Source organism: Castor canadensis, chromosome 18 (assembly GCF_047511655.1).
Source record: "Castor canadensis chromosome 18, mCasCan1.hap1v2, whole genome shotgun sequence".
Classification (NCBI taxonomy): Eukaryota; Metazoa; Chordata; class Mammalia; order Rodentia; family Castoridae; genus Castor; species Castor canadensis.
The window spans coordinates 34,132,377-34,153,783 of NC_133403.1; the positions used below are offsets into that span (position 1 = coordinate 34,132,377).

Sequence of the window (21,407 nt, forward strand, 5' to 3'; positions counted from 1 at the left end):
GGGCCTGGCAAGGTTAAATGGTTAGGGGCGCAAGCAGGGAACCAAAGAAGGGGCATGGAAAAACGGGCACAAAAATGGACAACTAGGGTACAATCTGGTGTATCCCGGGAGGCCTGGGGAGAAATGGGGAGTAGACCACAGAAAGCGGGAGAGGTGAACCCCGGCAGAGACAAGAAATGGTGGGCTCACAGACAGGAGCTTGGCCTAAAAAAACGAAACATTAAAATGGAGGTAACTGGGTTAAAAAGAACATGGGAAACTGAGGCGAAGGTAGAAAACAAGTTTGGTTAAAAAGCAAGTTAAGTTCATAGGAGGGTGCTTGGAGAGAAGTAAAGCAGGGTGGGAGGGAAGAGGAAGAAGGGAGAAAAGCCCAAAGAGAAACTCCAAGGAAACCAGTAACTACAGGGGACAGGGCAACTACTAAAACCGAAAGGGAGCCAACCAACCCAACAGGGTGGAGGGTGCCCAGGGGCAGGAGGGTGGAGAAACGTGGGAGGGCAGCCAGTTTCTGGGGGTAAGGGAGGGGATTAAGACAGGTGGGGGTGCCTCAGTAGGCTGGAGGAGAGCACACCCTTTATGCTACTCATCGCTGACGTCATGTACCCCCAGTTTTTCCTCAGCGCCTTGCCTGTTGTCCCTCAAGTCCCCCACTCCCCCTTTTCCACTACCGCGCCCCTCCCCCACAGCTACCAGGCCCGGTTCCAAAACCCTCGCGGGTTTGCTTTCCCCTCAGCCCCCTCACTGCCAGACCCCTCGGGGGCCCCTCCCGTTTTATCCCAGTTCGCGTTGAGCCCCCATCCGGTTTTTATCCAATACAAGCTCTTACCCCCACCGTTTTCCCCTCAGCTCCCCCATTTCCTCTAAGGCCCCCCCAGCTCCCCCATCCTCATCTCGCCAGCCCCCCTCGCGCCCCGCTTCCCCTCAGACCCATTTCCATCCCCATCCCATCCCCACCCCCGTTTCCTTCCATCCCATCTAGTTCCTCTCCCTCCCCACTTCACCTCAGCCCCCCACCCCGGTCTCATCCCTTCTCCCATCTCCTCCCCCGCCCCCGTTCTCATCCCGTCAGCCCCCGTTTCCCCTCGATCCCCGTCTCCATTCGTCCGCGTCTCCCCTCAGCCTTGTTCTGGTCCTGTCAGCCCCTTTCCATTCGTCTCAGTTTCCCCTCAACCCAATCCTCCTCCCACCCCGTTTCTCCCCAGCTGGGTTCCCACCCCGTCAGCCCAGGAACCAAGCTTCACCAGGCTCCGCCCCCTGACCCCTCCCAGCATCCCCGTGTCGACCCCGCCCCCAGGCCCCTCCCAGCATCCCCGTGTCGACCCCGCCCCCAGGCCCCTCCCTGCGTCCCCTCGCCGACCCCGCCCCCGGGCCCCTCCCTGCGTCCCCGCGCCGACCCCGCCCCTCGCGCCCCGCCCGCGCCGGCCGCCATGTGACGGGAAGCAGCTGATGGCCTCTCCGGGCAGCGGCGGCGGCGGCGGCGGCGGCGGCGGCGGCGGGGCGGGGGTCGGGGCGCGGGCGGGCGGCGCGGGGAAGGCATGAGGGCCGGCGGCCCGGGGGGCTGAGGCGCCCGCCGCTGTGGCGGGCCGCGCGCGACCTCCATGGAGGCCGGAGGTGAGTGGTCGGGCGCCGCCGCGGGAGCGCGGCCAGCTCTCCCGGGAGGCGGGGACCCGAGGTGGCCGGCGGCGGGATGGCGGCGCGGGGCCGCGGCGGCGGCGGCGGCGGGGTGCGCGCGGGCGCCCAGCTTTGTTTCACTTTCGCTGTCAGCGGAGCCCTTCGCATGCAGCCGCCGCCGCCGCGGGGACCCGGCCTTGGGGGCAGAGGGGACGTCGGGCCGTCGCCTGCGTCGGGGGCGACGCGGGGAGCGCCGAGCCCTAACGGGACTCCCACCCTACCCAGGACGCGGGGACCGGGGACCGGGACACGCCACCGAGCCGGGTGTCATCACCCTCCACCCGCAGCCCCATTTTGTCCCGGTGGGTGGCTGGGTGGAAGCTCCCCAAACTTCCTGTCCGCACTGTTGAGGTCTGGGGACATGGATAGCTGGCGCAGGGTGTCGGGGTGGGGCTGGGGACACGAATGACCTCGCCAATGAGCACCCCGAGGGTGAGGCCCTGTCCTTGTTCACAGCTGTCACAGTCGGAAGCCAGAGTGGAAGTCAATATTGGAGCCACTTCCTGCCGGCCCTGGGGACACCCAGGCTGGGGGGAGGTGTGGCCTTGATGCTTGTCCCAGCTCTGTCCCCTCCGCCTGGATACTGTAGGGATGGACTGGGTGGCTCCTGCAGCACTGGAGCTTCAGGTGGCTTTCTACACCCCACCCTTCCCCAGGGATCAAGATGCTCCTTCCATTGGAGCACCTCCAGGGGTCAAAGTGACTTCCTTACTCCTGAGCCTCCCTCGGGGTCAAAACCAGGGGCTAGTATTTGTGCTCCAGCCCCTTGGGCTGGTCTGGAGGTCTGATCTCCCATAACTTGCTGTGGCGGAAGGGTGGTTGAAAGCTGGTATGCTCTGGGGTGGTGTCCCTTTTTAATTTAGGAAGTGACATTCCTTTGTTTGATGTCAGTGAAAGGTGTAGAGGCAGCTCTTTCTTTCCCGTTCCCATCTAGATAAGAGCTCTCTTTTCAGTGAGTGTTATTCATAGAATCCTTTTTAAATGGCCCCTACTGTGCTCCTAGATCTTTTTTTTTTTTTTCAGTTGGATCTGAAAGCCATCTGTAGCTAGCTGCCCCTTTTAACAGGAATTTGTTTCCAGTTTTGGGTTTTTTCTAATGATTGACAGCTTCGTTTTGGGACCCTGGTTACAGCACTTGAGAGATGTCAAGCTGTTCAAACAAAAAGACCTGAGAGTAGGCAAGAGTTTTACTCTTTCCCAACTGGACAAAACCTATTGTAAAGGGATTACAATGGACAATGGTAAACATCTTCAGAGCAGTGGTCAGATTCATGTATTCATTCATTTATTGATTGTCTACTGTGTGTAGGCACCTCTAGGCCAGTATTGGCCAATAAAAGTATAATATGAGCCACATAAGTAATTTAAAATATTCTAGCCACATTCATTTAAAAGCTTTATCTCCCTCAGTCCAACACCACAGAAAATATCATTTCGACTTGATTAAGTAATCAAATAAAAATTACTGGGATATTTTAGTGTTTTTTGTGTGTCAAAGCTTTTTTTTTTAATACCTGGCACATTTTAATTCAGACCTGCCATACTTCTTGTAGTCAGTCAGTAACCATGTGGGGTAAAGAGATAAGCAAGTCCAGATGGGTGGGGAAGAGATAGACAATAAATACATCAAACAACAAAAGCAATCAGGAAAATACCTGAGTGATGATTATAACGAAAATTAAGTGGTTAAGGAAAGTGAGTCACTTTAGTGAGGCCAGAGAGGTCTCCAAGAATGTGACATGAGCACAGAGCCCTGTGTAATATGATGGAGCAGCCAGGCAAAACTTTCCAAGCTGATGAAACAGCCAGTGCAATGGTCCTGAGGCAAGGAAAAAAACATCACTGAGCTGCCTGCCTGCTAAGGGATTAGCTTCCATCTCTGTTAAAGCTAACAGCCTTGCCTAGAAGAGGCTTATAGTAAGTGTCTTTCCTTTCAGCCTGAGAGTCCAAACACATCCTGTTGTTTGATAGGAAAACCTGGAAGGGGGTTAGGATTAGGGAGATATTAGCCAAAGATGATAAAACTTCAGTTAGGAGGAATAAGTTCAAGATACCTATTGTACCTTATGGTGACCACAGTTAATAACAATATATTGTTTACTTGAAAATTACTGGGTAGAATTTCAAGTGTCCTCACCACAAAAAAATGCCCAGGATGTGAAATAGCTTGGTTGAGCCATTCCCACAATGTGTCAATGCATTAAGAATTTATGTGGTACACTGTAAATACATGTAATATTTGTCAATTAAAAAGCTGGATGGCTGGAGGTGCGGCTTAAGTGGTAGAGCACTTGCCTAGCATTCTTGAGGTTCTGGGTTCAACCCCGCCTGGGGAAAACCCTGAGCCTTGACCTTTAAAAACCAAGAAGGGCCACTGCAGGTCCAATCCCAGATGGAACTGGAGCCTCTCAACTCTGTTTTGTTTTGAAGTTATGCACTAATTATGGTTTTCTTCTCCAGTTTAGTTTGAGCCCAGACACCAAGAGTCAGGAGTCACTGAGTTCTTTTCTTCTTTTAGCTCCTGGATTCCTAAACCTGAAATAGCAGGAGATTGAATCCCCAGGTCCCAGAAATAGAGTGTGAATTCTGGGTAGCGTTGGCGTTTAGAAAGGATTTCATGTAAAATACTTGGCATGAGTATCGATAGTTTAAGGGGCTTCATTTCCTTTATATTTAAAGAGGGTTACCATATACATCTACTCACCAAATACTAGTAGCCTGCTCTGTGCCAGGAACTCTGCCAGCACAGGAGATAAACATACAAGGTCTCTGCTGTGGAGTGGACATCCTCACTGATGACGAGTTTTATGAAGGAGCTGGACTAGGGGTGAAAGAAAAGCTCCCCGAGATGAAGTCATTTGAGCCAGACCCAAATGAAAATAAGGAGCTGGTCATGAAGAGGCGTTCCCTTAAGAATAGCTGGTTCAAAGGCTATGAGATCAGAACTAATTGGGGTTCTGGAGTGGAGCAGGGAGAGGAAACACACTAGCCCAGGAGAGAAATAGGCAGGGAGCAGGTAATACAGGACTTTGAGGAAGAATGAGGAGTTTGGTTTTATTCTAAGTAATTGAAACTGAACACTCTGTGTGGGGAGGAGAATGGATGGAGGGCCAGAGTGGAAGCTAGGAGGGCAGTGAAGGCTGCCTAGTGAGCCAGGTGAGAGGTGATGCTGTATAGATTAGAGCAGTAGCCATGGAGATGGACAGAAAGATTTGGCAAGTCTTTCGGAGACAGACTTGATTGAACTTGCTAATGGATGTGGTTTAGGAGGTAAAAGAAAAACCAAGTATGACCCCTTTTATATTGTGTGGAGCCCCTCCCCCCCAACACTGTTGAAAGAATGGATAATGAACCTGTTGTGGAGGAAATGAACCAAGTGTGAATATTATCAGGTTGGAATAAAGAAATTTTATTCAGGTCAGTTTACAGTGTTCCTCCAGGTGAGTCAATGTTATTTAATATTTGACTACATTGGCTTTCTCAGCCTCAGCACTCACTGTTGACATTTGAGGCCAGATAACTCTTTGTGGTAGAGGTTGTCCTATGCACACCCATAGGATGTTGAGCAGTGGCCTTGGACTGTACCCAGGAGATGCCACTAGCATTTCACCCCCTGTCGTGACAACCAAAAGTGTCTCCAGATCATTGCAGTTCTTCAGGGGACAAAATCACCCCCAGTTAAAAAGCCTGGGGCCATACGAAGAAGATATTAACAGATTAGGGCCTAATGCCACCATAAGAAAATAACTAGAAATAATGAAATTGAAGAAAATGTTGTCAAATTCTTGCATGACATCAAGAGAACTGTTAGGGATTTAAAATAGAAGGTGATTTTTACCATGTGAGTGTTCAAACCCACAGAACTTGGTTCATACAGTCATGCAATTACGAAGATCAAAGACACACATAGAAACACAAATTTCTAGGAGAAATTTCCCAAGTCTAAACAACCACCAATGTAGATCTGTATCAAAATCTAGATTTCTGCGTAGAACCTCAAGAAATGAATATTCTCTTTACAAAGGCTTGATAATGATGTATTAAAATTCTAGATTTTTTTCAACACCTATTTTATAAAACAAAATGCACCTCTATTTTTCCTGTAAAGCACATACCAGAAAATACTTACATTTATGCATCTTGAGATTCTGCTCCATGACTTCAAGACACATCATATATCACCCAGAAAAGATAGTGCGCATTTAACCCTGAGGTCAAAAAATACAAGAAGACCTATAATGATGTATCTTAAAATATATGAAATAGGACTTTTAAAAATGAATATCTAGTAGCAGCCATGAACATGTCAAAACTTGGAACTACCGAAGTGAACATGCACATGAGGAAATGACCTCATTTCAGATGGAAGCCAGTTTTCTGTTATGTATTGCAGTCATAGTGGTCAGAAAATCCGTTCCGAATTTCTTTGAACTAACTCCCAGGCTTTGCTGGCCATGCAGAATCCTCCATCCATGTAGAGGAATAAAGCAGGAACTGTGGTTAGGTTGAAGCACAGACATATTGCCTACTCTCAAGATGAATCACCTTGGTATTGGAAGGAGAGGGTGACAGCAGACAACGAAATGACCGCAGTGGGACTCCTTCCCCTTTCGGTAGTGTGAGAGGAGAGGATGCTTGTCAGTTGCAGATCTGGGTGAGTCTCCTAATCAGAAAAGGAGCCATTTGTGGACGGCATGTTAAAAAGACTTGCGTGGTCTGCAGGGCAGGTAGAGGGCTTGGAGAGGTGACTGGGCTAGAAGGCCTGGGCTCAGTTGCCCTCATTAGGCAGTCACTTTCATAATGGAATGTGTTTGAAAGAAATGATGTGTGCTTTCACCTTTGGCAAAGGCTGTAGGGGCAGGAAAATGAAATTAGACACTTGCAAGAGCCCTGGCAAGATGAGATGCAAGTTTAAGCCAGTATGGAGCGGAGGTGGGAAGCAGGCAGTGGTAGATGGAGGAAGCCTGGTCAGTAGGTCCAAGTGTGAAGTGAGGCCAGGGCCAAACACCTTGCAGGGCAGGTGGAGGGAAGGGTTCTGGAAATTCGAGGGAGTCTACCCACTAGGAGGTTCCGGTCCTTAAGTGTATGGGCCAGTGTTGGAGTCCTGGAAGGCACCTCACATAGGCCTGGCTGTCCACTTTCTGCTCAGGCACTTGTAAGAAAATGAGGCCTTCATTCACCAGGCCCACCCTCACAAAGGTTACCTTGAGTCCTGGTGAGCAGTGGGGAGGCCTGGGGCTGAATAACCTCCATGGAAAGTAGTCTGTGGCTGCTGTTCTGCCCCAGGTCATTTAAATGACAACTCCCTCCGGAAACCAGAGTGTTTCCCAAAGCTATGGGGACACAGCTTCCCTGAAGCTGGTGGTCCGAGAGTGAGGATGTGTTTTTGAAGCATTCTGTCTCCTGTCCAGAGGAGCCACTGCTGCTGGCTGAGCTCAAGCCTGGGCGCCCCCACCAATTTGATTGGAAATCGAGCTGCGAGACCTGGAGTGTCGCCTTCTCCCCAGATGGTTCCTGGTTTGCTTGGTCTCAAGGACACTGCATCGTCAAGCTCATCCCTTGGCCATTGGAGGAGCAGTTGTAAGTGCACTGTCCAAAAGGACGAGGGAGTTCTGACCAGGTCTTAGGGGCGCTTCCCAAATGACTCCCTGTCCAAGAGCGCATGAGAGGGGAGAGGTTCCCAGATCCCACTTTTATCAAGACTGTGGTCATCCCATGTTGAGCTTTTTGGCTTTGGTTTTTTTTAAACAGCTTTATTGAGATATAATTGACACACATACAGTTTGCCCATTTAAAGTGTACAACGAGATGACTTTATCAGGGTTCTAATCTGCTTTCTGTGTCTATGGACTTGCCTGCTGTGGGCGTTCCATATTAATGGACTCTTACAATACATGGCTTTCTTTGGCCACTTTCTCCCTGCAGAGTGTTTCATAATTCAACCTTGTGGTTATATATCAATACTTCACTTCCATTTATTGCCAACTAACATTGCAAGACACAGAGCTACCACATTCCGTTTATACGTTTTTCACTGGTGGACTTAGTTCATTTTTTGGCTGTGGTGAATAGTGCTGCCGTGAACATTTATGAACAGGTTTTTTTTTTTTTTTTTTTTCCAGTGTTTCACTGGGGGAAAGTGTCAGGCTGTTTCCCGGAAGTGGTGGCACCATTTTATATTCCTATGAGTAACGTTTTCAGGTTCCACATCTTCTGCATCCTCATCAACACTTGTCTATCTTTTTGATTCCAGCCTAGCTATCCTAGTGGGTGTGAAGTGGGATCTCCCTGGTTCTGATTTGCATTCCCTCATGGCTGCTGGGTTTGAACACCTTTCCATGTGCTTATTTGTTCTCTGAATACCTTCCTGGGAAAAATCTCTATTCAGATCTTTTGCCATTTTAAAATTGGATCTTCTTAGCTGGGGTGCCAGTGGCTCACGCTTATTTTCCTAGCTACTCAGGAGGCAGAGATCAAGGGAATCTTGGTTTGAAGCCAGCCTTGGCAAATAGTTTGAGAGCCCCTGTCTCGATAATACCCAACACAAAAAAGGGCTGGCGGAGTGGCTCAAGTGGTAGAACACTTGTCTAACAAGCATGAAGCCCTGAGTTCCAACCTCAGTACCACCAAAAGAAATAAATAAAGTTGGGTCTTCTTTGTTTTCCTATTGAACTTGCTTAGTTTCTGGTGCTGCAGTTTTTCCTTCTTTAGCATAGACGGGCCCCAGTGTCTGAATCGGTGCACTCCCTCCAGGTGGCCTGTGTCTAGGTCTTCATTTGTCCCAGGACAGCTGTGTGTCTGCATTTGTTTATTTAGTCAACATTCACTGCAAATCTTTGCATGACATTGGGTAGAGGCCAAGAATTCCGAAATGCATCAGGCACTGCCCCTGTTCTTGACTGGTTTGCTGTAGGTATTTCTTACAAATAGTATGTTAGATATAAGCTTTTTATGCATTCAGGCTGAAACTTGGTGCTGACAATTGTTTGCTAGAATGGGTAGTTGTACTGTGCTGGGCAAAGGAAGTGATTTTAGGAAGACTATATCTGTGCTTTCATCGTCATTTCCTGGCACACCACTCCTAGGAATCCTTGCAATCTCCAGAGCGATGAAGCTTTTTGTATGCTATTGAGGTGACTAATGGTGGGCTACCTCTAGGTTGCTTCCGGATGGGGACTGGTCACCCCCGAAACCTAGGTAGGATTAAAAGGTTGGGCCTCAGAATTCCTTTTATGGTCAGTTTGCTGGTAATGCCAAGATCATTACTTGCTTACTGATCCCCCATTGTAAATACAGTGGACTCTTTCCAGACTTGAGCTTGATGACAATTTATTGTCTGAATAAGTTTTTTTTTTTTTAAAAGAACAAAATGGAAAATTGTTTTCCTCACCAATCACTTACACATACATATATATATATATATATATATATATATATACACACACACACATACATATATATAAATATGTTACTATAGATAAATATATCCTTTCGATGTTAACTGAGGAAAATGAGAAAAGATACTGGAATATTAGCCTTTGGAGTATTATTTACTATGAGGAAAATGTTACTAATATGTTAAATGAGAAGTTTGGTTTGAAGAAAATCACACATTTTGAAGAAGAATAACCTGGGAAAACACAAACTGTGTAAGGCTTATTTAAAAAAAAAAAACCAAAAACAGGCTATAAAACATACGCAATGTTATCCCAACTTGTTCTTTAAAAAACACACACAATTTTGTAGTGAAATGTTTACTATGGTTAGAATGGTGTTGGATTATAGGTAACTTTTTTTTGTGCTTCTGGGAATTGAATCCAGGGCCTCCTGTACATGCTACCCAAGCAGTCTACCACTTGAGCCCCACCCTCAGTGCTTTTGTTTTTGAGATAGGGTCTTTAAGTCCAGGCAGGCCCTGAACTCACGATCCTGCTGCCACCTGATCTTCCTGCCTCTGTCTCCTCAGTAACTGGGGTTACAGGCCTGGGCCATCACACCCAGCTAGTAATTTTTATTTGTTTCTCTGTTTTTATAATTAAATTAATCATTTTAGGGCTGGTGGAGTGGCTCAAGTGATTAGGGTGCCCACCTAGATTAGGGTGCCCACTCTGTAAGGCCAGAGTTCAAACCCCAGTACTGCAATAATAGTAGTAATAGCAATACTCATCGTCATCATTCTTTTAAAAGCCCTTTGAAAGGGGGAGTCTGGGGAATTTATATTCTTTTTTTTTCCCAGCGGGACTGGGGTTTGAACTCAGGGCTTCATACTTGCAAAGCAGGTGCTCTACCACTTGAGGCACGCCTCCAGTCCTGGGACATTTATATTCTTATTAGAGTTGTTATACACTTGAAAATTGTATTAGGAAGTACTTTTGTTATTGAGCATATAACTGATATTAATCAAATAACCGTGCCACCTTCAGAAGAAAGGATTTAGAATCTTGGTTTTCGACTGGAGCCAAGTTCTCCATAGTCTCCCTGCCTTCAGCAGCTCTTTTCCATGCTCCCCTCCCTGCCTCCCAGGAGTCTCATCACTTGATTCATCAGCACATTTAGAGATTCAGAGTCCTTGCTTTGTATTAGGCTAGGATGCACAAGACTTGAGTTCTAATTCCAGTTCTGCCCTGACTGAGTTTGTGACACAGGAAAGTTAATAACTTAGGCCATAGCAGAGATTTTAGTATAGTCCTGTGCCACTTACTGGTGTTTTGGTCAGTGAAGGGCCACACGTTTGACAGTGGTACCACGAGATCATATTGCCTAGTGACATTGTAGCTGTCTTAGTTTGTGTGAGCACACTCTATGATCTCACAAGGACAAAATTACCTATGAAGTTCTCAAAATATGTCCCTGTGGTTAAGTAGTGTGTGACTATATCTCTTTCTAGAAAAATTCTACTTACGATATTAGAATGAAATAATATGTAAATGCCTTCATCCTTTTGGAGTAAAGTAACTGCAGGAATATCCCTTAATTCAAATACAGAAATGAGAGTTTTATGAACTGATGGAGTGGCTCAAGTGGTGGAGTAACTGCCTAGCAAGCATGAAGCCCTCTACCACCAAAAAAAAAAAAAAGAAATTTTATATTAAAAAATAATGCAACTTTGGAGGTTCCAAGCTATTTTACTGACTTCTTCTGTGACCTGCTTTTGTTTTTCTTTTTTGAGACAGTCTCACTGTGTAGTCAGTGCTGGCCTCTAACTCCTGATCCTGCCTCAGCCTCCTCCCAGTTGCTGGGATTACAGGTATGCACCATCATGTCGAGCTCCGTGGCCTGCTTTTAGAATCTTACTCAGGTACCTATGCCAGTACCAGACAGGTGTGGGCAGATAGGGAATGACTATGTGTGGATTAGACAGTCAATCAAAAAGATCACATTTAGATTGTTTAGCTAGAATAACACACTTCAGGTTACTTTTGACCATTTAGACCAGGGGCCAGCAAACATTTTCTATAAAGGCCCAGATAGTAAATATTTCAGGCCTTATAGATCACAAAGTCTATTGTGACCATTCACTTCTGCCAGTATAGCACTGTGTACACAAAGGAGGGTTCCAATAAAACTTTATGTGCGAAAACAAAATCCTCTCATTTTCTCCAATATTCATAAAACTGGAGGACATTATCTTAAGTGAGTAAGTTATGCACAGAAAGAAAAATGCCGTGTGATCTTATATGGGAAATCTAAAAACAAGTTCAACTCACAGAAGCAGAGAGCTAAAATAGTAGCTACCAAGGGCTGAAGGGGTGGTGAGGAGAGGTGAGGTCTGGTGGTCAAAGGGTGCAAAGCATGTTACGTGAGGAATATGTGAATTAGCTTCATTTAAGTGTTCCCCATCAGCACAGTTATATCTTGTAAATACATTCAAGTTTTATTTGTCAATTATACCTTGATTCTGAAGAAATTGACAAGGGATTATTGAAAGATCAAAAGCAAAACCAGGCTGCTGGCAATTTACACTGATAGAGCCTAAACTTGCCTCAGTTCCTCCCTTCCAGTTACACAGGTTAAAATTCTGTAATATGTTTTATATAATTGACAGAAATGTAATTATTTAGCACTTTTTGGAACACAGGAATAAAAGGGTCCAACAATACAGATGATGGACGTAAGGTTCTCAGAAACCAAAGGTGAGCTTGCCCCAGTGTTTCATTTTCTCTTCCCCCAGTTGGATGTGCAAGAGTGTTCAGTGTCACCCAGCAAAGCATGATTTACTGTTTGCACTGATAAAGTGTACTGCAGAAAGTGAAGTTTGTTTTCAGGCCACACCCCTAAGCAGTCTACCTGCCTGTGCCTTTGAGGTTTTGCTGGGCACAGTACTGTGCATGGTTCAGTGACTCAGGGACTGAGCACCAATAATGTGGGCATATTCCACTTGTAAAACATAAAAGAGGGTTGGGCCAGTTCTGAGCAGTTCTGTAGTTCTTTCTGTCTGTTGACTACCTGCTGATGGGTTCCTGCCCTATACTGTCCATGTACTATCAGGCAGTAAATGAAAGAGTCTTGTTATGGATGGGAATATAGTTAGTGAGTGAAGGTGGAACTCAACATGTACCACACAAACTGTATTGGCAAGAAGCTCCTTGAAGATTTTTGAGCTGGAGATGGGGACTTGTCAGGCAGGAGAGTAGCAGGTGGGTATTTGAGCTCTAATTCTGTCTGCCCTGGTTCCAAACCGACAGTATGAGCACCCTTGCCCATGGGAAAGCAGTATGTGCTGCTTTCCATGCACCAAAGCCTGAGAATTTCCTGAGCAAGTGAGTGGCTCCCTGGAGCCTCTGTGATCTAGTTATCCCACAAGGCAGGACTGTCACAACTAGGGTGGGCCAAGGCCCATGGAAACCTGTTTTGTGAGTTATAAGTGAAACATGAAGAAAAGTCGCCAGAGTTCACTAAATATACTAGACTTGTTTCTAGGACTTTAGAATCTTCCTGTTTCAGGGTGGCAAGTAACAGTTTTAGACTCATTAAGAAAACTCTGCTCTGCCCAGCATCCCCAGAGGGTTTGAAGCCAAGAGCCGAAGCAGCAAGAATGATACAAAAGGACGAGGTAGCCCAAAGGAGAAGACGCTGGACTGTGGGCAGATTGTATGGGGTTTGGCCTTCAGCCCGTGGCCTTCTCCACCCAGCAAGAAGCTCTGGGCCCGCCCCCATCCCCAAGGGCCAGATGTCTCCTGCCTGATCCTCGCCACGGGACTCAACGATGGACAGATCAAGATTTGGGAGGTGCAGACAGGTAGGTTGTTCCCATCTGGCATGTGGTGCAGGGTGGCATGTTGGTGACACACTCTGATTAGGCTCCAGGGGCTGTTGACCCTGAGGAGCAACTGAGCAGCACGGCTGGCAGCCTAGGTCCCCTCTGCCACAGACTGAGTGCTCCTGCTTCCTTCCAGGACTCCTGCTTTTGAATCTTTCTGGCCACCAAGACGTCGTGAGAGATCTGAGCTTCACACCCAGTGGCAGCTTGATTTTGGTCTCTGCATCACGGGACAAGACTCTTCGAATCTGGGACCTGAATAAACATGGTAGGGAGGAGGCTGAGTTACTCATCAACCCCCAAAATACTGCAGTTGCCCCTTACTTCATTTTGCCAATGCCATTTTTATCTAGAAAGGTGGTTTCTCAGTATTTTTAATCACCCTCTGCCCCAAAAGTTCACTGAATCCAAAAATTTTATTTATTTATTTATTTATTTTATGGTACTGGAGTTTGAACTCAGGGCCTACACCTTCAGCCACTCCACCAGCCCTTTTCTGTGATGAGTTTTTTTGAGATAGGGTCTTGAGAACGATTTGCTGGGACTGGCTTCGAACCTCGATCTTCCCGATCTCTGCCTCCTAAGTAGCTAGGATTATAGGTGTCAGCCACCAGTGCCCAGCCCAAGAAATCTTTAATATCAAAGATGTACTGTGCAGTAATCTCTCAAGGAGATGGGTTCCAAGGTACCAAAATCTGCAGATGCTTGTGTATTTCATAAATGGCATAGTGTCTACATAGAACTGACACACATGCTCCCATATACTCTAAACCATCTCTAGATTACTTATAATAAATACTCTCATACAATGTTTATTGTTTAGGGAATAATCGGAAGAAAAAAATCTATACGTTTAGTCCAGACACATTTTTTAAAAAGCCGTTTTTGACTCATGGTCAGTTAAGTCCACAAACATGAACTCGTGGGGTGACTGTGTACTTACACACGGAAAGCATGTCTATGCTTTGTCCATAAGAACACATACAATAAACTCTGTGTGGCTCAAGTGGTAGAGCGCCTGCAGAGCAGGCATGAGGCCTGAGATTAAACCCCCTTTCCGGGGAATAATTTAAAAAAAGAAAGGAAAATGGGGGTGGGGGAACATGAGGTTTTTTTGGACACCAAGAACTAATTTTCACCCCTTTTGGGTGATGTTGCCTCCTGGTCTAGAACAGGTTTTCTTATCTTTGGCACAGCTAACGTTGGGATGGGAAACTGCTTTGACTGTGGGCTAGCCTGTGCACTTCAGGATATTGAGCAGCACCCCAGTCTCTTCTCGTTACGTGCCATTTGCATCCTCTTTGTGACAACCCAAAATATCTAGACATTGTCCAGTGTTCCTGGAGGATAAAGTCTCCTTAGGCTAAGAACCACCAATCCAGAAGTCATCCCTATGGGGTGCTTCCTGAAAGGAATAAAGGGTTTCTTTGTGGAGAGGAATTCTCAGTCAAGCTGAGGTCAGCTGTTATGGAATTCTGCCTTGAGCAAGCTGTATACAGGAGTGGCCCAAGAAAGAATCCCACACATCTCTGGTGTGATTCTTAACTGGTGACATAGGGAAGGGGAATTTATTGTATGCATTTTTCCCCATAAGTGGATAGGGGGTGGAGGGATGGAAGGAGGAGGTGACAAAGTAGCAGTTTTGGAAGTGGGCTGCTCACCCCACGGTGCTACAGCACCAGTCTCACCTAAACCTTGGTGGTCCTGCTCCCTATACCACCCTCAGAAATGATCCTGATAACTGACATCTTAGTCAGCTTGAGCTGCTATCACAAGTATCATAGGCTTCGGGGTTACATGGCAGACATCTACTTCTCACAGTTTGGAGGCTGGGAAGTCCAATCAAGGTACCAGCAGATTCTGTCTGAGGGTCCTGTCCTGGTTCATAGATGGCTGCCCTGCTCACACAGCAGAAAAGGGGGAGAGCTGTGTGGGGTCTCTTTTGTAAGGACTAATCCATTCACGAGGTCTCCCCCTTTTATGACCAATTTTTTAACTTCCCAAGGCTCCAACATGCAAATTTTGGAGAACACAAATATTCAGTTTATAGCAGCTTATCAGATAGTTACAGAGGTGCTTGAAGTGACCTCTTCTGAAGACATTTATTCACTAAGAGAACTCAAGGGAGTTTCTATGCATGACTAGCACTTGTAATCACACAGTCTAAGGTGGGTCTGGTGACAAGGAAGGCTTCTCAAAGACCATGTTGGTTTTTGTGCAGTGCTGGTGATCGAACCTGGGACCAAGCTCATATTCGGCACATGCTCTCCCACAGAGCTATATCCCCAGTCCCAGCAGGGCTGTTTTTACTGCTGTTGTAGTAAGTATACAGAAGTAGCTTCCTGCCTCAGGAAGGTCAATGGAGTAACCGAAAATCACTTGCTGGTAGGGAAGGAAGGACTAGGTGAGAGTAACAGTGGGCACAACAGAGTAAGACATTGTTAAGGTTTTTTAAGGAGAGGAGATGAAGGAAATTGTGTCCCAAGTACCAAGACTACCCTACCAAGTTGTCTTGCCTTATGCATTTAGTTCCATACCACCCTGAAATGTGACAGAAGAAACCATAGCCAAGTTTTAAAAAATTCTAATTTTCATATGTCTACTCATGCACGTAAACTTCATAAATTCCTATATCTGACCATATATATGCTTATAAAAACTTTTGCCAGGTATGGTGGTGCACAACTGTAATCCCAGGCATAGGAATCCCAGGCATAGGCAGGCAGGAGGATTGTGGTCTGAGGCCAGCCCCGGGCAAAAATGTGAAACTGCTCAAAAAATAACTAAAGCAGAAAAGGGCTAAGCAGGTAGAGTGCCTGCCTAGCAAGTGCATTGTCCTGAGTTCAAATCCCAATACCACCAACAAAAACCAAAACTAATTCTGGTTTTTCTTGTTTGGCTCTTTTCCTTCCCCTTTCTCATTGCCTTCCCTCTTCTGTGTCCTCTCTTCCCCTGCAAGCTGATTACCCATGTTAAGAACCTAGCATATATCCTTCTATAATTTTTCTGTACTTGCAGACTCCTACACACACATGTGCTGACATTCATGAGCTTTGGGGGTTTTGTTTTACAAAAGTGGAATCATATTCTTCACATTTTTCTGCATAATCCTTTTTGTTTTCATTAAGTAGTACCTCATGGAAAAATCTATGTCTAATTCCATGTGGACTAACAGGCTGGATGTACTTCCATTAATTTACCTATTCCCTCTCCTATGGGTGGACATTCCATTTTTTTCAAAAACTCAGACCTGGAGAGATGATGTGAGTCACCCCGATTTATAATGCTGAGCCAGCTTTCCAACCCAGGTCATCTGACTCCAGAGCTTCTGCCTCTAGTTACTTCACAGTGCCGCTCCTAATTGAGGGTCCATGTGACCATGGGAAAGCCATGGTAGACATTAATGAAGATGGATGTTTAGGTTCTTGAGATGGTTGGATATCTGAATAGAATGTTCTCTGCTATCAGAGGGCACCAGATCTGTGTATTCCCTTTGCTCTTGTAGAGTTAAGTGAAGCTGCAGATAATGGTTTCCTTGTCTATTAGAGCACCATATTAATAGATTACTGGTGTTTATTTTTGTTTACAAGTGTTTAAATGACAGATCTTGTCATAGTTCTTTTGCTGCATTAAACTAGTGGACCTTTGGGCCCAGCTACAAGAGAACTGGATGGTGGATCTTGGTGTTGGGCCATTACTTCTTTGTTGTTTTGGGGTTGGCTGATCATTTGCTTGTCTCTCCTCTGCCAGGTAAACAGATTCAGGTGTTATCGGGCCACCTGCAGTGGGTTTACTGCTGCTCCATCTCCCCTGATTGTAGTATGCTGTGCTCTGCAGCTGGAGAGAAGTCGGTAGGCTTCGGACACAGTGCCATTTCGTATCGCTTTTGTTTACTGAGACATGGAGGTTGGATGTGTGGTGGTGGTGGTAGTGGCGGTGGGTGGGGGGCGCTGAGTATGAACATAAGGAAGCTTAAATCCACATGCCAGTGAGCACCAGCAGAAGGCGCTGGCGGGCTCTGCCTTCACAGCTCCCTTGCGGTTGGCACCTCACGTGAATCAAGAGAGGAGGGTTTGGAAGCAGGTTGCTCCCATCACTGGGTGGCTGTTTCCCTTAACAAAATGGCAAAGGGGGTGCTTTTTAAACTTCTCTTCCCTTTGGAGTCTAAGATTTTAAAAACTACAGCCTACATCTAGAGCCAGATTTCCTTTGAACCATCACATTTGAACTGCTCTGAGTGGGATTTCCAATTCAAGTCATGACATGTATGTAGTTACTTGTTAAGCTTTGTTCTGAAATCCTGGCTCTTTTAAAAGATACTAGGAACTCAATAGGAATGCGTGGTTTCTGTTCAGCTTTTGCATTTATTCTGAGCCTTTGCTGTAACCAATTAAAAGTTTAGAAGGGTCACTGGTGGTTGATTACTGGATTAGGAACTATGTGAAAGCAAGAGTTTTCTTAAAGAAAGCAAAATCCTACCTTAATGAGTCTCAGGAAAGGTTGAAGTGAGGAGCTCAGTCAGACACAGTGGTGGGACAGATTGCCATGGATCTGTGAGGAAGGGTGGGTATCAGACGTCTTGGCAGGGTGCAGCTGCTTTGTAGGGTGGGCCGAGAGCTCACGTACACTTTTTTTGGTTTTAAGTGGAACAAGAGAGCACTCAGCTTAGGTCTTCCTCAGCACATGCTGCCCTGTGTCACACAGATCAGAGCCTTCCTGTGTCACACAGCCACAGCCTTCCTAAGATCAGCCTGGCTTACTCTCGAGAAATGCTTTGAGCTTTAAGAGCCTTCAGAATTTCAGTCCAGGGCCTTATGTGAGCCTCAGTGATGGGTTATGGGAGGGCTGAGCCTGGCCGAGGAACCTACAGAATTTCCATGCCTCCTGCTGCTGTTCCAGCCGAGTGCTTTGTTCCTGCCCCTCACCAGCACCTGTTGGTCTCCACAGGTCTTTCTATGGAGCATGAGGTCCTACACATTGATCCGGAAGCTAGAGGGCCACCAAAGCAGTGTAGTCTCCTGTGATTTCTCCCCTGACTCTGCCTTGCTCGTCACAGCTTCTTACGATACCAACGTGATCATGTGGGATCCTTATACAGGGGAGAAGTTAAGGTCTCTCCGGTAAGGACAGAATCCCTGCTGCGACTTCCTTGTAGGGTGACTAATGAGAAACCTGCCTGGGATTGGACATGTCCCATTCAGAGTCTGGGAGGTGGGGGCAGCCCGGATGAGAAGACATAAGCAGCTCAGTGCGTTGTGGTAGATGAAACTCTAAATTAGACCTGGGTGAATTCAGAATCTTCTGGATTAGGAGACAGACTGTGCTTTGAATTCAGCATTGTGAAACCTCAAAGTGACTCTTCATTTCCTTTTATTAATAACTAGATTAAAAAGTTCAGAATGATCCTCTGATCGAAGCTGCCCTTTCCAATATGAATTTTCATGTTCTCACAAACTTGGTCTACTTTTTCCCTTTATCTCTGTTGTTTTATGAAGCAAATAATAGGTAGTCCTATAATTACCATGTAGCTCAGCCTAAAAAAGACTTTCGGTTTGTACTGTGGTATGAAAGTGAGGAGTGACCTACTTTGCGTAAGGCAATTAGCACAAGGAAGTGCTAGTAAACCCTTCCACCTCCTCAAGACTTTTGGAGCCCTCTGAGGGGCCATTTTCCAGTCTGCAAATTGTGAGGTTTTTTATAAGGGCCACAGGCCACAGCAGTTTGGTCTCCTGCATAGGGGTGGGGTTGCTGGGGGAGGGTGGCCATGATTTCAGGCCTACTGTCCTGTTTCTTCTGCAGCCACACCCAGCTGGACCCTGCCATGGACGAAAGTGATGTCCACATGAGCTCCCTGAGATCCGTGTGCTTCTCTCCTGAAGGCTTGTACCTTGCCACTGTGGCAGACGACAGGTACTGGGAGAACTCTTTTGGAGGCCACAGAGCAGGTGCTGCTCCCTGGCCTCCTCCGGTCAACTGACATGTGAACGTGCCGTCTCCCGCCAGGCTCCTCAGGATCTGGGCCCTGGAACTGAAGACGCCAGTTGCGTTCGCGCCCATGACCAACGGGCTTTGCTGCACGTTTTTCCCACGTGGAGGAGTTATTGCCACAGGGTACGTACCTAGAGCTCAGCAGACTGCAGTTTCTGCTGCCTCTACCATGTTGGTTTTTTAAGGGAAGAAAACATCTAAAATTTTCTTGTGTATAAGGAACTCTTAAAAAGGACATCCAAGATTATATAAAATTCAAATTCTATTCTGCCAGTTTGTCATTTGCACTTAATATTTAATCCAAATGTAATAAAAGGCCTACAGTTCATGACACCTGGGAAACCTCATTTGTGGCTGAGACTACCTTACAGGTAACACCTATTCAGTAGATGGCACCTGACATTACCTTTTTTTGGTGGTACTGAAATTAACTCAGGGCTTCTACCATTTGAGCCATGTCCCCTTTTAGTTTGTTTTTTTGGGAGGGTCTCAAGCTAACTTTGCCAAGGCTGGCCTTGAACCATGATCCTTCTGTCTCCTGAATAGCTGAGACTAAGGTGGTGTACCACCACACTCTGGCTCCATTACTTTTTTTTTGGTGAGACTGAGGTTTGAACTCATGGTTTCATGCTTGCAAAAGCAGGTGCTCTACTGCTTGAGCCATACCTCCAGTCCACTCTACTCTGGTTATTTTGGAGAGGGTCCTGCAAACTATTTGCCCAGACTGGCCTCAAACCATGGTCCTCCTGATTTTAGCCTCCCAAGTAGCTAGGATTACAGGCATGAGCCACTGGCACCCAGCTATTACTTTTGAACTACAATGTAGAGGGGCTGTGCTGACAGAGATAGTGCTTGGTATTAAAGGTGTTGAGGTTTTGTGTTTATGGGCTTTTTTTGCTATCGTCTTATTGTTTTCCAGGCTGATCTAGAACTCAAGCAATCCTCATGGCAGCCTGCCTCCCAGGTAGCTGGGAATAGAGTGTGGCACATCTTGAGTTCTCATATCCTGTGGAGTAGCCTTCATTATTCAGCACTTAGTCTTTACATCCCTTCTCAGGGTCGCATTTCACCCTTTCAAGCCTCCTATCTCAGGTCAAATCAGAAACATTCCTGTCTATTATAGTGAAAATGCAAACTTCCAGGGTCTACCTTAACACCTTGGTTTCTCGTTTCAGGACAAGAGATGGCCACGTCCAGTTCTGGACTGCTCCCAGAGTCCTGTCCTCACTGAAGCACTTATGCCGAAAAGCCCTGCGAAGTTTCCTGACAACTTACCAAGTCCTAGCACTGCCAATCCCCAAGAAAATGAAAGAGTTCCTCACATACAGGACTTTTTAATCAACGCTACATGTTGTGTTTTTCTCCGTAGCAGAATAAATCTTCTGACAAAGGAATAGCCGCCATAACAGGCCAAGCATCTGGTCTGATTGCAATAGAACTTCTTTGGGATTGTGAATAGAATGTAGCAAGCCAGATTCCGGTGGACTAGTCACGGATCTTCTCCGTGGCTTGTGCAAGTCTTTGAGGTTCCACAGTGGGGTCAGAGCCTTACCTTAAATCTTCGGTCCACGTGTGAGCAGCAAATGTTGGACTCCTTCTAGTTGTTTTGATTCAAGTGCAGATATTGATGTTTTGGTAATAAAAGCTGGCCTCCAAAGCCTCTCCTTAGCAGCAGCCAAGTTCACACTCCTGTGCTGAGACGTGACTGCCGCAAGCACAGTACCTGTCACCCTTGTTTCAGGTGCAGTGGTCTAGTTTCTCTTGCTGTGGTCAGGCAAGTGCCTCTCACCAGCAGGACAGGTTTCCATGGAGCCATTTGGTATAAGATATTAACAGGGGACTCAGAGGCGGTGATCCTGTCCGAGACACTATTTTTGTGTTTTAAACAATGGTGTGCATGTGCGGTGTCACATTATGCAAGGATGCATCCTGAACTGCATGACTGTTAAACGGCTGAGCTGCCAGTTGTTGGCCACTTACTAGCATCGTATTTATTTGTATTTCCCCCCAGGTGTAAAGGTACAACTGTGTTTTTCTCAATGGTATGTAAAAACCTAGTACTTAAATGGACCACTTGTGAGGATGTGTCTTACTTAAGAATTGCCGTTGTCATCACTTCACCTCATACTCTTATGAACGTCTGTCTTTGCTGTTTGACCTCATCAGATTCATCAGCCAATTTCAACTGTCCCTAAACAAACAGCTCCTTAAAAATACTGTTCTCCTTCAGTGGCCTACAGGTATCTAATCAAGACACTCATTCAGACAAAATCTACCTTATGAAATTTAAGAGTTTAAATTATTTTAAAAGAAATGCAACATCTTATTCTTTGGCTTCCTCAATTCCTTTTATGCAGGCAGTGTTGACATTGTACACCTTGTTAGAATGGAGGAATCTTCCTCTACAACCCTGAAGAAAAACATTTCAAAACAAGGCTTTCACTTGAGGGAAAAAGCCAAAGCGTTTGCCTCTATGCTTCACTTTTTT

At 46.2% G+C, this 21,407-nt stretch overlaps 1 protein-coding gene across 1 annotated transcript; it reads left to right on the forward strand.

Moving 5' to 3' along the window:
- The first annotated feature begins 1,496 nt into the window (after positions 1 to 1,496).
- LOC109702976 (WD repeat and SOCS box-containing protein 2) lies at positions 1,497 to 20,989 on the forward strand. Its single transcript, XM_074061023.1, has 9 exons — positions 1,497 to 1,611; positions 7,083 to 7,251; positions 12,666 to 12,910; positions 13,068 to 13,199; positions 16,682 to 16,782; positions 17,879 to 18,051; positions 18,731 to 18,841; positions 18,935 to 19,042; positions 20,095 to 20,989. The coding sequence occupies exons 1-9, from the start codon at positions 1,599 to 1,601 to the stop codon at positions 20,255 to 20,257; spliced, it is 1,215 nt and encodes a 404-aa protein (XP_073917124.1). The 5' UTR covers positions 1,497 to 1,598; the 3' UTR covers positions 20,258 to 20,989.
- The last annotated feature ends 418 nt before the right edge of the window (positions 20,990 to 21,407 follow it).